Below are 14,872 nucleotides of genomic sequence, written 5' to 3'. Positions count from 1 at the left end.
TTAGCACGCTAAATATTAAAAATACATGAAAGTAAATACAATCATGCATCTCTTTTAAAATATCAATGTGGCTAGCCAGAACACAGCAGAATTTGTTTACAAGGCAAGGGCTTGTCTTGATCTTCTGCTCTTTCAGATCATAGTTAAACTGGGTCTATAGTCTAGATTCAAATGTTGTTTAAGAAGTTTTATAAATACCAGTTGAAATTTTGTTGAAAGCCCTTTTAGCGAGATGCACTCACCTCAGATTTGCACATGTTAAACACCCTGTTATTAAACAAAAAGAGTGTATTACAGCTGACAGAAGGCAGCAGACCACATGTATGTGAAGCTTTTAAAGTTACCTCCACCTCTATGGAGTAGTTCTTGACCCCTGGCGAGCCATGGTTCCTTGCTGTCACTATGAGGGCGCTGTGGCTGTCCTCTTGTCCGCTGCTGGACACTGACACTCGGGTCTCGGAGCGCAAGAGAAGTTCTCCCCGACTTACATGGTGTTTCCCAGAAACTGTGATCAGCTGTCAACAGAGAAAACAGCAAGGTGACAAGTCAGCCAACTGTCTCTGATTTCATGGATCGATGATGTGGAGCCCCAGGCTGACAGAGACAGGTTGCTGCAGACTTCGTGTGTGTGGGAAGGGGTGTGATGGGACAGGGTGCAGACTCACAGTATGGGGGTGGCAGAGCCCCAGGTTGAGGTGGTGCTCTAGCTGGTACCGGTAGTTGGTCTCCACTCGCCCCTCGATCCTCTGATTGGAGCACGAGGTCTGGAAAATGTTCTCCAGGAACAAGTCCAGCTGCAAAATATCGGCTCCTGCTTTGCTGCTCTTCTACAGAAAAGCAAACACAGGGAACACACACAGTAAATAGAGATGCTGTTGTTTCTTCAAGTGCAAGCTCTGAATTCAATCAAATCAGCTCTCATTGCAGTGGTGACTTGTTATTCGTGGTGTACCTGGTGTTTGAGGCTCTGGCGGATCTTCTTGGTGTCCCACTCCAGCTCTAGTGTCTCAGTGAAGGAGCTCTCCCCACGGGACACTGATCCACAGCCCTGCAGTGCAACCAGGGCCAGGGCAGACTGCAGCTGAGAAAGAGAGCATTACTGCAGGGGTCAGGTGCAGCTGAGAGAGAGAGAGAGAACATTACTGCAACGGTCAGGTGCAGCTGAGAGAAAGACAGAGCATTACTGCAGGGGTCAGGTGCAGCTGAGAGAGAGAGAGCATTACTGCAAGGGTCAGGTGCAGATGAGAGAGAGAGAGCATTACTGCATGGGTCAGGAGCAGCTGAGAGAGAGAGAGCATTACTGCAAGGGTCAGGTGCAGCTGAGAGAGAGAACATTACTGCAAGGGTCAGGTGCAGCTGAGAGACAGAGACAGAGCATTACTGCAAGGGTCAGGTGCAGCTGAGAGAGAGAACATTACTGCAAGGGTCAGGTGCAGCTGAGAGACAGAGACAGAGCATTACTGCAGGGGTCAGGTGCAGCTGAGATAGAGAGAGAGAGAGAGAGCATTACTGCAAGGGTCAGGTGCAGCTGAGAGAGAGAGAGCATTACTGCAAGGGTCAGGAGCAGCTGAGAGACAGAGAGAGAGAATTACTGCAAGGGACTGGAGCAGCTGAGAGAGAGACAGAGCATTACTGCAGGGGTCGGGAGCAGCTGAGAGAGAGAGAGAGAGAGAGAGAGCATTACTGCAGGGGTCAGGTGCAGCTGAGAGAGAGAGAGCATTACTGCAGGGGTCAGGAGCAGCTGAGAGACAGAGAGAGAGCATTACTGCAAGGGTCAGGAGCAGCTGAGAGACAGTGAACGTGATTGAAAGGGTCAGGAGCTGAGAGAGAGAGAGAAAGAGAGAGAGAGAGAGAGAGAGAGAGAGAGAGAGAGAGAGAGAGAGAGAGAGAGAGAGAGAGAGTACTGAAGGGGTCAGGAGCCTGTCGATACCAGCCAGGCTAGTCTATAAAAAATCCATGACCGAAATGAAATGAGAACACAAACACCTTCATGAAACTTCAGCCCAAACGTTTGCTGGCTTTTGACTTTGTGTGCTGATAAAGCACTTGTTCCCTGTTTGGCCCTGTTAATCATAACATATTCCATTTTGACCCTTTACGAAGTGCTCTTCCTTTAACTTTGATGTTCTTGGGAATCAGAAGAGCACTGGAGGGCCTGTACCGCATTGCTCCCTAACTGTACCTGTCCAGGTGAGAGGGTGACGCAGGTATCCCACACTGTGGCGTTGGTCACTGACTGATCCTGCAGGGAAATCCTTACTCCTACAGGAAGCCCCTCATTCCAGGAAACCTGAGTCTACACAGAGAGCACATTCTTAACACAGTAAGGTAGCAGTTTAGCATTATTCTTATACGATGCATATACACCATGTATTTACCATGCTTTTCCATGGTTAACAGTGTTTTTGTACAATGCTTTACTATACTTCCATGTCATTTACCTTGCTTACCATGATTTCATTGTGGTTTCTTATACTTTGCAACACAAAAGGATGCAGCGTGTGTCATGCATTTACCTCGTGGGTGTATCTCCCCGCTTGTCCCTCGGAGTTGTACTGGAACTCCAGGTGCCACAGGGCCAATCTGAAGGGGTGTCTCAGAGTCACTCTGCTTTCCACACGACCCTTGCCGTAGTTCAGTGAGCACAGAAGAACAACCTAGCCAGGGCAAACGTGTCAGCTAACTTTTCAACTTTCAAAGAAATCATACATATACTTTCATCTGCATCAGCAAACTTGTCAGCATTATCAGCAGATCTGTTTGGTCAGTTAGCAGACACACACACTGTATAGCACACACACTTAACGAAACAGAAATCTGCAGCCCCCCCCCAGAAGACTAGTTTCTGCCCATGCCTACAGTGGTTCAGGATCCCATGCCCTGGGTACCTGATCTTTGCCACTCCAGCCGAGGACGATCTTGTCCAGGTGAGAGTGGACAGCATGGTCCATGTGGACATGCAGGGTGGACTGACGGGGCCACTGGATGAAGAAAGGATGAGAGATCTCCACTAAAGATAAAAAAAAAAAAATATATATATATATATATATATATATATATATATATATATATATATATATATATATATATATAAGTCAATGTTAAATCTTGAACGTTAGATTGTTCTTTTCAGTATAGCTCTTGTGCTATTTCCTATCTGAAAGAAGCTGGAGCAAACACAAATCAATAACTAGTGCCATAGCAGTCAATCAGACAATACTGGACCACATGTACAATCATGGTACAAAAGGCAACACGCATAGCTATGAAAATCCCATTGCTGCACACAATAACCCTCCTACTGGTGCCGTACCTTGCAGCTCAGGTGCCCCAGACCCCTTGAGGAACTGCCCCGTGTACGTGGCTGTGAGCTTCAGTTCCTTGCCTTCCCACAGCGTCACATGGTGCAGAGTGTGAGTGTTGCTGTTTCTTTGGAACGAGGTTGTGACTTCGACACTTTTTGGAACAAACTTCAGCTGCAACAGGGGAAGAAGAAATCCAGAAAAATAAAGAATCCAATAAAAGCCCAAGTTACAATTCAGCTGCACATCAGCGCAAATACAGCAGCTTCATTCTTTTGGATGCCAGGTGTTGGTATCCATGCTTATTTTGAGGTAGAAAAGCCTGCAAGTTTAAAAGTTTAATTCTAGAGATTGTTACATTATGCCAAAGCAAGCAGGGTGTGGATTATCTCCAGAACTGTATCTGTGCAATGGGCTCTGTACCTGTGGGAATGTGTGAGAGATCTCCAGGACTTCCTCATAGCCAGACTCCCTCATTGTTAAAGCAGCAGTCACGTGCAGGTCCCTTCTGTCCAAGATGAGGTCCACTTTCCCCTTGATGTCGTTGCTGGAGTAGTTTAACTGGAGAAGAAACATGGAACAGATTATCTGTGATGTCATAATATCAAATAACCAGGGCCAACTTTTAGAAAGATTTGATGTTAATTTGCCAGGCATAAAAATACTGCAGTAATGTCCAAAACACTAGTCTATACTATACTGCAGTAAATACTACAGTATATTATAGGAAATAATAGTGTTTTTGGAAGATACAATAGTATTTATTAATATAGGAACTGGCTATGCACAGTACAATTGCAATAGGTTTTGCTATTAATGTTTCCAATAGAGTAAATGCCCTGTCTACGCTCTAGATATAAACAGCTCTTAAATGATGGCTGGTACCTTTGTGTTGATATCAAAGCTGTGAGGAAGATAGTGCCGGACCATGGGGATGTTGTGCATTGCCTTCACGCGTAACACCTTGCTGAAAGATACAATACAAACACAGCACTGTCAATATAACCTTCAGAATAAACGCTTTCCTTTCTGCTGAAGGGAACTGCTTATTCACATAGGAATGCAATGTTTTGGTTAATTCCTCACAGGTTTTGTGAAATCGTTGCATGAGAAACGTAGCTAACATGTACAAGTACCTTAGCAGTTGATTCTTCCCTTCCACCATCACGATGAAGCTTGAATTTGGTTCACAGCTCAGTTTCAGGGATCCATCTAAATCAGCGTCCCTCGCCTGCCCCCAACCCTCCACCTGGGACAAAAGTCACAGAAGGTTAAAGGCCTTCGCTGCTGGTCCCCAGATCAGATACAGCAATCTACTGACATGCCACAGTAAGGATTCCCCCGTACCTTCAAGTGAAGGGGCAGCCCAAGCTGTTTGAGGAGGGGTGCAGAGTGCTGTAACTCAGCGCTAACCTCCAGGGGGCTGTCCCTTTGCAAACTCTCTACCGCACTGACCCAGACTTTTACATGCTTGCCATCCACCTGGACCTCCAACGCTGTCTTGATTTTAGGATCTAGGTGCACATAACAAATATACAGGTAACGATAAAGTGGACAATTAACAGCGTGAGTTATTCATTCAGACATCTGCTCTTGTTACACACAGCAGTAACATGCACATTAAAAGCACAGCCCCAGGAAGTGTTTACCCTGGTTTTGCAGTGTGAACGCAGTCTCTAGTGTCTTTGGGTAGCCTGCAGCCTGTAAGCTCTGGCTGTTGTGTGTGTTTCTGAAGAGGAAATGGAAGTGTCGCAGTCCCGGCGTGCTCATGTTCAGGGTATAGGAAATGGATCTGTCCCCACTGACTGTGATGCGTGCCGATGACTCGATGTTGGGAACTGAACCCTGAAGGTAACATAGAACCTGAAACAGGCATAAAAACTCATGCATTGCACTGTAATGAATACAGAAGTGTCTTTACACAATCACTCAAGATGTGACCTGTTCACAATTTCAAATAGGAGTTAAAGACTGGAGTAAAGGATAAGAAAATATGCCCCTTAGTTTCCTCCCTGATCAAAGTTTACATTTGCATGGCACTTTTACAATTTATTTGCATTTTCACGGTTATACTATGCATTTACCATAGTTTGTCATGGTTTGCCACATCTTTTTAATATATGGGCTTTGCAGTGCTAACCAGTGCTTTACCATGGTTTCACTATGATGTACTACACTTTGCTATGGTTTTATTGTTGTAGACTTTTATATTAGAATTTATAGGGATGCAGGACTACAAATACCAAAATGCATTGCCATTCAAGGTTAAAAACCTGATCTGTTGTAATGTAACCAAGTGAACCTGGAGTCATGCTTTAGCCTAAATTTAAATAGTTATCATGAAGGTGGTGCCAGCCTGTCAATAGTACCTCAGCAGAGCCTGGCAGCCCAGACTCCAGGAGGTGTGGCCAGGTGTGCCGGAAACTAGCGGTGATGTCATTTCTCATGGGCGTGTTCTTCACTTGGACTCTCAGGATGGCGAGTCGAGCTCCGCACTGCGAGTGCAGGGTGAAGACCTTCACTTCCTTCCAGTCCAGCTTTGCCTGAACACAGATTCACAGATTCAATAACATGGGGTGCATGTGTCAGTAGTCCCGGTCTCCTGTGTGAAGGCTTCCTACCTGCAGCTCAGTCCTGTCGTCTATTATCCACGTCCGCAGAGTGTCTACATTGTGAGACAGCAGGTAGCTTGCTGTCATCTGGTCCAGCTTCCTGACAATGCTCAGCTCTTCGGTTATCTGTGGTTGTTAAAGTGCAAAACATACACAGCAAAGTCAGTGTTCTTTCATTTACATCAGATCTACTGTCTGGAAATGAAGGTCTCCTGTTGCAGTACCTGTCAGGAGATGAAGGTCTCCTGTTGCAGTACCTGTCAGAAGATGAAGGTCTCCTGTTCTAGTACCTGCTTGCTGTCCACGCTGAGCTTGATGAACCTCTTGTAGATGTCTCCACTCCTCTCAGAGGTCACTGCCAACACCATGCTGCCTGGAATCCCAATGCCGGCCACAGCCTGGACATTGTGTGTCAGCGTGGCTTCCAGCTCCTGCTTGAACTGTCAGGCAGACACATGACACATTACACTCCCACGATAATGTGGGCTCTCTTCTCCTGTCCCACCCGTATAACAGTGATGCCAGTGATAGTATTCATTTCATTTCACATTACTGTGGTACATTTGTTCAGTGATCTACAGGGTTTACCAGACTGTTACACTATGCTTTTACTCCCTGTCTTGCTGAACAATATTTCTGTGCTTTACCATGCTTTACTAGACTTTTTACCACAGGCTTTACTTTAGAGAAATTGCAGGGTTTGCATTTTCTAATGAGTATGTCACACAAAGCTGCATGGGAGTGAAATTCGCTGTTTTACAAACTTTCTATCAGGGAGCCAGAAGGACCAGTTTTACAGAAAAGAAAGAAAAATGCAACAGAAAGGGATGCTATCCAGGTATATGCTGGCTTCAGTTTCCAATCTATTAGTTGAAATAGATTGGTGAGTGCTTCGTGTTGAATATATGGGTGCTGGCAAGCTTGTTGAAGGTTGATAATGGAATTGAAACAGATTATTGAAATAGATCAAATAGTCAACATTATACATACATCAATCGCCTTGAGAGTCAGATGCCCCTGTAATCTGGCCTCGTCGATATTAATCAACATCCGTGAATCCAGGTTTACCCTGTTTAGCACGAAGAACCCAGATCCACCTGCTTTCACTGGGGTCCCCAGATCCTGTGCAATAAAGCAAATAAAACTTCATTGTATCCATATCAACAGAAATGCAGGCATGTGAACACAATGAATTTGCATATCTGAAAACCTTGAAGTGCTTTAATACAGTCAGCAGTACACTTGCATACAGGTATAAAAATGGAATAGAAAAAAATAGGTACCTGAAGTCGCTTGCACTTGTTCTCCATCAGGAATTTCCACTGGATTATATTTTCAAGCTGGAGGTCTCCGCTAGCCTGTAGTTCACAGGTCCCTGATGCCAGCTCCACGCTGGCCTCGTACCTTACAGTCTGCTTACCCGCAGTGACCAGGAGCCTGTTCTCCAGGGGTACACCCTGCATCGTGGGCATGCTGTGTCTGAACACCCCCTCCAGGCTGAGCCGGGGACTGCAGTCTGACCGCAGCTCCAGAGAGGCAGAGTCCCCATCTAGCAGCATGTCAGCGAGGAGCTCAGCGCGACAGCCGTCCAACGCCACCGAGCCATTGAACTGGGAGTGAGCGGGAAGAGTGACCCCCTGCAAGAACAAAGTCATAATATTTTGTTGGCAAAACTATACAACAGGTGAGGGAATGCAAAGATATCAGGCTCGTTCCAAAGTATTTTCTGGTGTCCCCCCTTGCAATTACTTACAAAATAAGGCACAGAAAGGCTCTTCATTCATGTAATTGGTGCAGTAAAGAAGAGTGGCAGTTGAGCTATCAAACAGTGAGAACTGATAGTGAATGCATTTCGAAGGGAGCTACCTTTATAAGCTGGCACGTCGTTTCCGTCGCCCACGTCCACTCGCTCCTCTTGCCAGGCTTCAGGTCTCCGCTGGCCCTGATCCTGCACTTCCCTGCCTGCAGCAGCACTGTCCCTCCGGCCCTGGGCCCCCTGGCAGCGGAGACGGTGAGCTGGCTGTCCTGGGGCAGGCCTTGCTGGTAGAGCAGGGGGATGGAGTGTCTGAACACCCCATGCAGGCCGTACCGGGGCTCACAGGCGGCGTCCAGCTGCAGCCCAGCTGCCTTCCCATCAAACTGCAGGTTCACGGTGAGGTTTGAGAGGCAGTTGCCCACACTGAGGGAGGCCCCTGCCGCCAAGCTGTGAGGCAGGCCCGCCCGCTGAGACGAGGAACCAAACAGAGAGCAGAGAGATGAGGGTTTTATAAACAAGCCCTGATACATGACCTGAGCCTCCTGCAGGCAAAAATAAACAAATACCCCAGGACAGGGGAAGGCAGACCGCTGTTTTGAATTACAAGGAAAAGAAAAACAAAACAAACAGGATACCCAGATTATATTAGTTAGTTCTCAGCTACTGTAGCTCCAGCACCACTACAAAGGGGACTGAGGGGAGTCGACAGATCACAGTATATGTAATGCATACTTTCCCTACTTTACCTGCACCACTACTGCCCTGTTTCATGTATTATGTTCACATAGGCCACTCATTGCCAGATTTCTCCAACTAGTATGGGTGTGACCCTTGCTCTTTTAGTACTAATGCACATACCTGCAGCATAGGGCATGTGTTGGTCCAGTCGGCTGCCCAGCCTGTCTGTGCTTGCTGGTCTGTGCTGGCACTCATGTTGATGTCACCCCTCACTCTGAAGCTGCACTGCCCCAGTGTGATGTCCAGGAGAGCCCCGGAGCCTGCGGTGAGGGCCAGCTTGTTCTCTGTGGGGACCCCCAGGGCCTGTAGCAGAGGCAGGGAGTGCCCCAGCTCCACACTCAGCTGGTGTCGAGGGGCACAGGCAGCGTGCAGGCTCAGAGCTGCGTGTCGATCTCCTTCGGTCTCCAAGCGGGTCATGAAGTGGGCCGTGCAGTCCCTACTAAGCATTGACGCGTTAACAGAAAACCTGGTCAGCGCTGGGTTCTGGAATGTGGGAGAAACAGGACAGTTTGAGGCAAATAAACAGAGAAAAGGAAAGAAGAAGAAAGGAAAGAACTTATGCAGACCCAACACCACCATTGTGGCTTTTTGACAAAAACAAAACTATTACATTACCATCACAACTCATTCAAATGCTCAACTATACTGTGTCACACCACTGACATTCATTCTGTTGCCTACACATTTAACAAAAGCAATAGGGGTTGGATTTTTGAAAAAATAACTATTTAGGCAGAGATTTGCTTGTATTTCCATATATTCCAATATAAATTGGAGATCATTTGCTTTGGCTGACGGCAAAGCTACCATGCATTGCTGCACTACTGCCTAAGTGTGATGAAGCTGGCAACCTTGAAGGAGCAGAGCTAGCGGAAGCAGCAGTGAAACATGCCCAGGAGAGTCCACTCTGCCCATGTTTCAGTTCTACCTGGAAGGAGGGGCACTGCTTGAGGACCGTCAGGCTCCACTTCTTCATGAGCCCCCTGCTCAGTGACCCCCGAACAGAGACATTACAGGGTGCGCTGACCACGTCCAGCCTCAGGTCATCTCCGTGTCCAAACGTGGCTGCCATGGTCAGCTGTCTGTCCTCTGGTATCCCTGCCTTGCTCCACAGGGGCAGGGCATGGTGGAACACCACCCTGACTGTGGCCCGCTTTCCCCAGACAGACACCATGTCCACATGGACTGGCCTCCCGTTCAGGGCAGCCTGAATCCCTGCCTCCAGCGAGGTGTTGCTCACTTTCACTGAGCCCCCCAGGCTAGCACTCCTAGGAACAGACAGTCTCTCCAGTGCTTTCCACTTGTGCAGCAAAGTCCAGTTTAAGACAGCTTTGTTCTTCACCATTATGAAAGAGGCACTGCTACTCAGGGAATCCTGCTTGTTCTCAACCCCTACAATACCTGTGTACATATTTTTCTTGGCCTCCGCATCTAGTGTGATAGAAAACCGTTTAGGTTTTTTTTGGGTTCTTTCGGTAATGTGAGCCCATTTTACGTGAACGCTACGTGAGTTTCTGCACTTAGTTCTGACGTTTAAAGTGGCAGCTGCCTTGCTACAAGAGGCCCTGATATCGGCAAAGAAATTACACCGCTCTGGCCTGACAAAGCCCCAGAACTCTGCAGTCTCCTGGGGGACAGAGCTACTCAGGGCTGAGTGAGAGACAAGCCAGCGCCACTTGTAACTGGGCTTGACTAACAATTCTCCAGTGGTAAAGAGTCCAGAGTTCCCTGCTGACAGATTGAAGACTGCCACGCACCTGTCTGGCTTTTGTTTCAGAAATGCCGTAAGGCGTGAGTCCGTGGGGATGTTTAATGACTGTAAATACCTGGAGGTGTGAACCAGACTGGCTGCCAGGTCACTTTTGTTTTTGCTGTTGTAGCAGCCCTCTAGCCTGAGTGAGTCTCGCTGGTAATGCAGTTCTAGGTTGCTGCAGAGTCCATGGGGTCTCTTTAAGAAGGAAGCTCGTACCTCAAGGGGCCTGCTGGCTGTGGCTCCAGAGCAATGAGCAGCCAGGCTGTCTGCCGTCGCCTCTCCAGAGCAGTTCACCTGCAAGCGCTGGAAGACAAAAGCAGGTGTTGGTGAAAAGGGATACGCAACAATAAGTGGTTGCCTTTCTGCTTTGTTCTTGTTCTAGACTTATCCTTAGGATGTCCTCCTCACCTGCAGAGCTGTGGGTATGACCTGAGATATTGCCCCCATGTGGTGGCTCAGGGATACAGCGATCTGTGCTGCACTGTCGTTGCTCCTCTTCTCCAACTCCAGGTTGAAGTGCTGCTTCTCCACACTCACAGAGAGTCCAGCCAGGAGGCCAGCAGCCCCGTTCTAGGGGAAAAGAAAAGGATCAGATCAGAACCGATCTTAATACGTCCGTCCACTCACTAACAATCCTTGAAATGTCACAGAGCATTATCTAGCATGCAAAACACACATAAGCCAGTTAAACAAATGCCACAGCGCATTCAACTGACTTGGATTGCTAGGTGTTTGATTTGCTTTCACGGTAAACGTCAAGCAGTGCTCTGTACAGTGTCTGTACCTGATAGTAGCCGGTTCCCTGTGCAGAGTGGGGTAAGCCCTGTCTCCTTAGCCCCTCGCTGTCGTGGTTCAGGCTGGAGAGAAGCTGCCATCTAGGGGACACGACCGACATCCTCCCCACCTCCACCCGAGCCACCAGACTGCGCCCTCCTGCCCTCAGCTCCACTGCCCCGGAGCGATTGAGGGCCCCCTGATCGTAGTTGACTGACAGAGTGCCCTCTGAGGGGAGGCCTGCGGGTAGAGTACACAAACTGCTGTTAAAAACATATGTGCTGAACAAGATAAACAGGCATCATTGGCAATATCATACATTATGTTGACTTGTTCACAAATACTAAAATGAAAGCTAAACCATGCTTCTACCAACAACTAATACTAAAACTAAAACTACAAACTTGTTTAAATACTGATTAAACACACTGCAAATTAGCCTGCCTTCACTTCTCACTGCTTATTGTACAATCCCTGCCCTGTGGATAGATGGAGATGTCAGGCCAGTGCGGGATCAAAACTCATCCCTTGAAAATCTCAAAGTAAGAGCAGTGATGGTAGTACCGGCCACGCTGAACTCGGGGACGGAGTGTGTGAGCTCTGCCTTGACCCCGGTGTGCTCTGGCTGCAGACTGCTGGAGAGGTTGAGACACAAGCCTCTGGATTCAGCCTGGACACACAGCCTGCCATCGCTCCAGCCCACCACCTGCCCTTGCCCCAGCCTCCCCTCCACCTTGGCTCGCGCCGGCCCCCACGCACTGCCGTTCTGCGTGAGAGAGGTGGAGATGTCACACTGCAGGGCGCCACCCACAAACACATTGCGGTTCCACAGCTTCACTTCATACAGGGCATCGCTCACTTTGACAGTCAGGTCACCTGCAATAAAGAAGATGTGCTGGGTAAATCACATTAGGCCTAACAAGATCAAGACTTGAAGAAAGCACCCCCTTTAGTGATGACATGCAACACCAGCACCACTAAATGTAGAATGTCTTGTCCGTCCAGATCTAAACCTCTATATGGGCAGTGGCATCTGGCTCCGCTATACGAATTTGGACTAAACAGTTTACTGCGTCAAATTACATCTAGTTTTCAAAAGGAAGAGACACACTCCAGCCAGAGCTTCTTGTCATTAAATGTAAGTATCTTGGTTGATTCTCACCTTCGCTGAGGTTGTCTTGGTGTTTCAATGATCCGTCCAGCCCCAGGACAGGGGGCAGCAATGGCAGGCTTTCCATGTTGTGCTGGACCCTGCCACTGACCGACGCGCTTAGTCCTGCTCTCTGGTCCTTGAACCCGGAGAGATCCACCTGGAGAGCTTGGTCACCCAGCTGGACACTGGACAGCAAGGACACCCTGTAATGTAGCCAATACAAGAATGCAGGTCTGCTCATCATGTAATGCACATCATATATCACCACACAGACTGGAAAACTCAGATTGCAATGTCTACAAGAGCTAGGACTTTAAATAACCCAGAACCATTTCTACAAGTTCAGTAGACCTTTAGGCATTTAATCTACATGAAGGCATTGAGAAATGCAATTTCTATTAATATAATGAATTTCAGATTATGATGCAACAACATGTCTTGTTTCTGAAGGATGCTATTGTAACTTGACTGCACAATTTATAAAGCAATTAGTTGCTTAACAAAGTTGTTGATTCTCATAGCTAAATCCAACTCTCCTAAAGAAACAAACAATCCTGAATGAAGAAGATCCAGAGGATTATTTCGTTTTCACCTTGAAGCAGATGCCTCCCCAGTTAGCTGTAAATACACATCCTCAAATCGGGGGAGCAGCGTCTGATGAAGGTGCACCTTGGCTCCAATCAGCCTCAGGTTTTTCTTGCTTTCATTCATGAGATCCACTTCCAGCATGGCTGTGTCTTTGCCATTGCTCTGAAGGTAAAGGGAGCCGTTGGCATTGCTCTCCCCATAGAGCTTCACTCTGGCATAGGCCTGCACACACAGAGGCAGAAGATCTATATACAGAAACACTGTAGTTTCCAGTAGCACACTGCAGTGTATAATATTACAAGATTCCATAGGGTTTCTGATGGGACATGGGGAGAGAGTGAAAGGGATTACAAACAACAATGACTACAAACAATACTGTGCAATGTAACACACCTACCTGGAGGGCGTGAGGGATTTTGGACTGATAGGGGTGACTGAACAATGAATAGAGGCCAACTTCATTTGACGAGCCATTCAGCTGGATGTTAAACTGTTTATGGGAAAAGGACATCATTATCGATTCAGTGTATTTATATCTTAATGTCACACAATCACACTATCCCGTCTCATCAAAAAATGAAAGATAAAATATCTAAATATGTATATTGCTCTTGTAACTCTAAATGAACAGAATTGCAATGTGAACTATAGGTCAGCTGATGGAGCTGATCGGAAGAGCCCAATAGCAATAGTCTTATCCATTCTCACCTGAGACACATCATGTTTATTGACAATAGCTTTTCCAGTGACTCCATAGCTGAACCAGTCGGTCTTAGTGGGTTTTGAAAACAGCTCGCTCTTGAGGCTCAAAGCCTGGGAGGATTTTAACTGTGAAGGAGAAAACAACAGTTATGAGGTTACTGTGTATCAAGGTTACCATGTCGACAATCAAGACAAAAATAGTATTAGAACTTTTGTCAGTACAGTATGCATCGATTAAGCATTTACTAAACAAACTGTAGCCCTTAAGTGATAGGAAACAAAGTGTTCTATATATCTTCAGTTACATCTATATTATAACAGTTACAGCTATGCAGTTCGTGTTCAGTCCTCCAGGGTTTCGAACCAGGACTGATATGTAATGGGCAGCTCAGCGTATCTGGAACAGGTGAGTCATGTTGAGCTGCACCCCATTGATATGTGATGGGCAGCTCAGCGTACCTGGAACAGGTGAGTCATGTTGAGCTGCACCCCATTGATATGTGATGGGCAGCTCAGCGTACCTGGAACAGGTGAGTCATGTTGAGCTGCACCCCATTGATATGTGATGGGCAGCTCAGCGTACCTGGAACAGGTGAGTCATGTTGAGCTGCACCCCATGCCAAATCTCTGTCTTGGAGGATCTGTTCTGGTACCTGCCCAGGACACTCAGGCTGTCCTTCTTATTGATTCTCACTGTGGCTTCAGCTTCATATAGGCTCTGCAAACACAAACCAACATTCTGATACATGGATTTTACCAGGGTCATTGAGGCTAAAGTGGCAGCAAACCACAACACAAAAATACAAGCAAATTGAATAGTACAGTTGTATGATCCAACTTAAATATTGATTTATACCTGTTTCTAAATCTGTTAAATATCACATTGAAGGGCAACATGCAAAAAGAAAACAACTATAGTGCAAAGCTACTGATGTTAAGGAAATCAAGAGTCATGAACAATGTACATAATGGACCTTGCATGACTTCCAATGGAACGTTGCATTATATCTACTCACATTCTGATCAGTCTTGGTTCTGATGCACACTTCGGTATTCTTTGGCACTATCTCAGCACTGTAAGGGTGAACCAGGCCAGCGCACACCTGTGAAAAGAGAGGCATCAGGCTATCAGTGAGATCTTTGTGAAGTGAACCGGAAGACGCAGTCCAGTAGTGTTTCACACAGGAGAAACTCACATAAGGGTTTTCAGGCTGATAACCGAGTGTGAGTGTCTGAACTGTCTCTTCATTCTCGTCCAACACTGCCCTGGTCTCCAACACATAGTGCTTCCTCTCCGTGTCCACAGTGAAGGTCTCGTGAAGGACAATGTTCTGGGGGATCAGGAGCTTAAATGGATGCCTGCAAAAAAAAAACATTAAAAAAAGATCAGATAGTAAAACTGTAGTAAAAGCTTAGAGCTGTCCCATAAGTTTGCTTTGTATTGCTGTCAGCAGTATTTGCAGGTAGCCATCATATTTTATATCAAAAGCCAAT

General features: G+C 46.9%; 1 protein-coding gene across 5 annotated transcripts in view; it reads right to left on the bottom strand.

The window, feature by feature from the left end:
• The window catches only part of LOC121326918, a 51,420-nt gene that overhangs the window by 10,259 nt on the left and 26,289 nt on the right, over positions 1-14,872 (bottom strand). For 3 of the 5 annotated variants that reach the window (XM_041270570.1, XM_041270569.1, XM_041270568.1), the window contains exons 32-61: positions 14,575-14,737; positions 14,395-14,481; positions 13,962-14,096; positions 13,385-13,504; positions 13,074-13,166; positions 12,681-12,898; positions 12,098-12,291; positions 11,500-11,811; positions 10,946-11,175; positions 10,570-10,731; positions 9,337-10,464; positions 8,529-8,891; positions 7,781-8,137; positions 7,198-7,551; positions 6,905-7,036; positions 6,205-6,354; positions 5,924-6,040; positions 5,672-5,845; positions 4,952-5,165; positions 4,650-4,816; positions 4,439-4,551; positions 4,188-4,269; positions 3,726-3,863; positions 3,314-3,476; positions 2,889-3,010; positions 2,517-2,657; positions 2,183-2,296; positions 953-1,081; positions 666-827; positions 345-515 (exon numbers count right to left, since the gene is read on the bottom strand). In XM_041270570.1, coding sequence (XP_041126504.1) covers positions 345-515; positions 666-827; positions 953-1,081; positions 2,183-2,296; positions 2,517-2,657; positions 2,889-3,010; positions 3,314-3,476; positions 3,726-3,863; positions 4,188-4,269; positions 4,439-4,551; positions 4,650-4,816; positions 4,952-5,165; positions 5,672-5,845; positions 5,924-6,040; positions 6,205-6,354; positions 6,905-7,036; positions 7,198-7,551; positions 7,781-8,137; positions 8,529-8,891; positions 9,337-10,464; positions 10,570-10,731; positions 10,946-11,175; positions 11,500-11,811; positions 12,098-12,291; positions 12,681-12,898; positions 13,074-13,166; positions 13,385-13,504; positions 13,962-14,096; positions 14,395-14,481; positions 14,575-14,737 — 6,205 coding nt within the window. Of the gene's footprint in view, positions 1-344; positions 516-665; positions 828-952; positions 1,119-2,182; positions 2,297-2,516; positions 2,658-2,888; positions 3,011-3,313; positions 3,477-3,725; positions 3,864-4,187; positions 4,270-4,438; positions 4,552-4,649; positions 4,817-4,951; positions 5,166-5,671; positions 5,846-5,923; positions 6,041-6,204; positions 6,355-6,904; positions 7,037-7,197; positions 7,552-7,780; positions 8,138-8,528; positions 8,892-9,336; positions 10,465-10,569; positions 10,732-10,945; positions 11,176-11,499; positions 11,812-12,097; positions 12,292-12,680; positions 12,899-13,073; positions 13,167-13,384; positions 13,505-13,961; positions 14,097-14,394; positions 14,482-14,574; positions 14,738-14,872 lie in introns of those variants that run through there. The other 2 variants (XM_041270571.1, XR_005951510.1) reach the window with 2 other exon arrangements.

The sequence above is a fragment of the Polyodon spathula genome, chromosome 14, assembly GCF_017654505.1.
Source record: "Polyodon spathula isolate WHYD16114869_AA chromosome 14, ASM1765450v1, whole genome shotgun sequence".
In the NCBI taxonomy this organism is placed as follows: domain Eukaryota; kingdom Metazoa; phylum Chordata; class Actinopteri; order Acipenseriformes; family Polyodontidae; genus Polyodon; species Polyodon spathula.
This window is presented reverse-complemented; position numbering and strand designations above follow the sequence as displayed.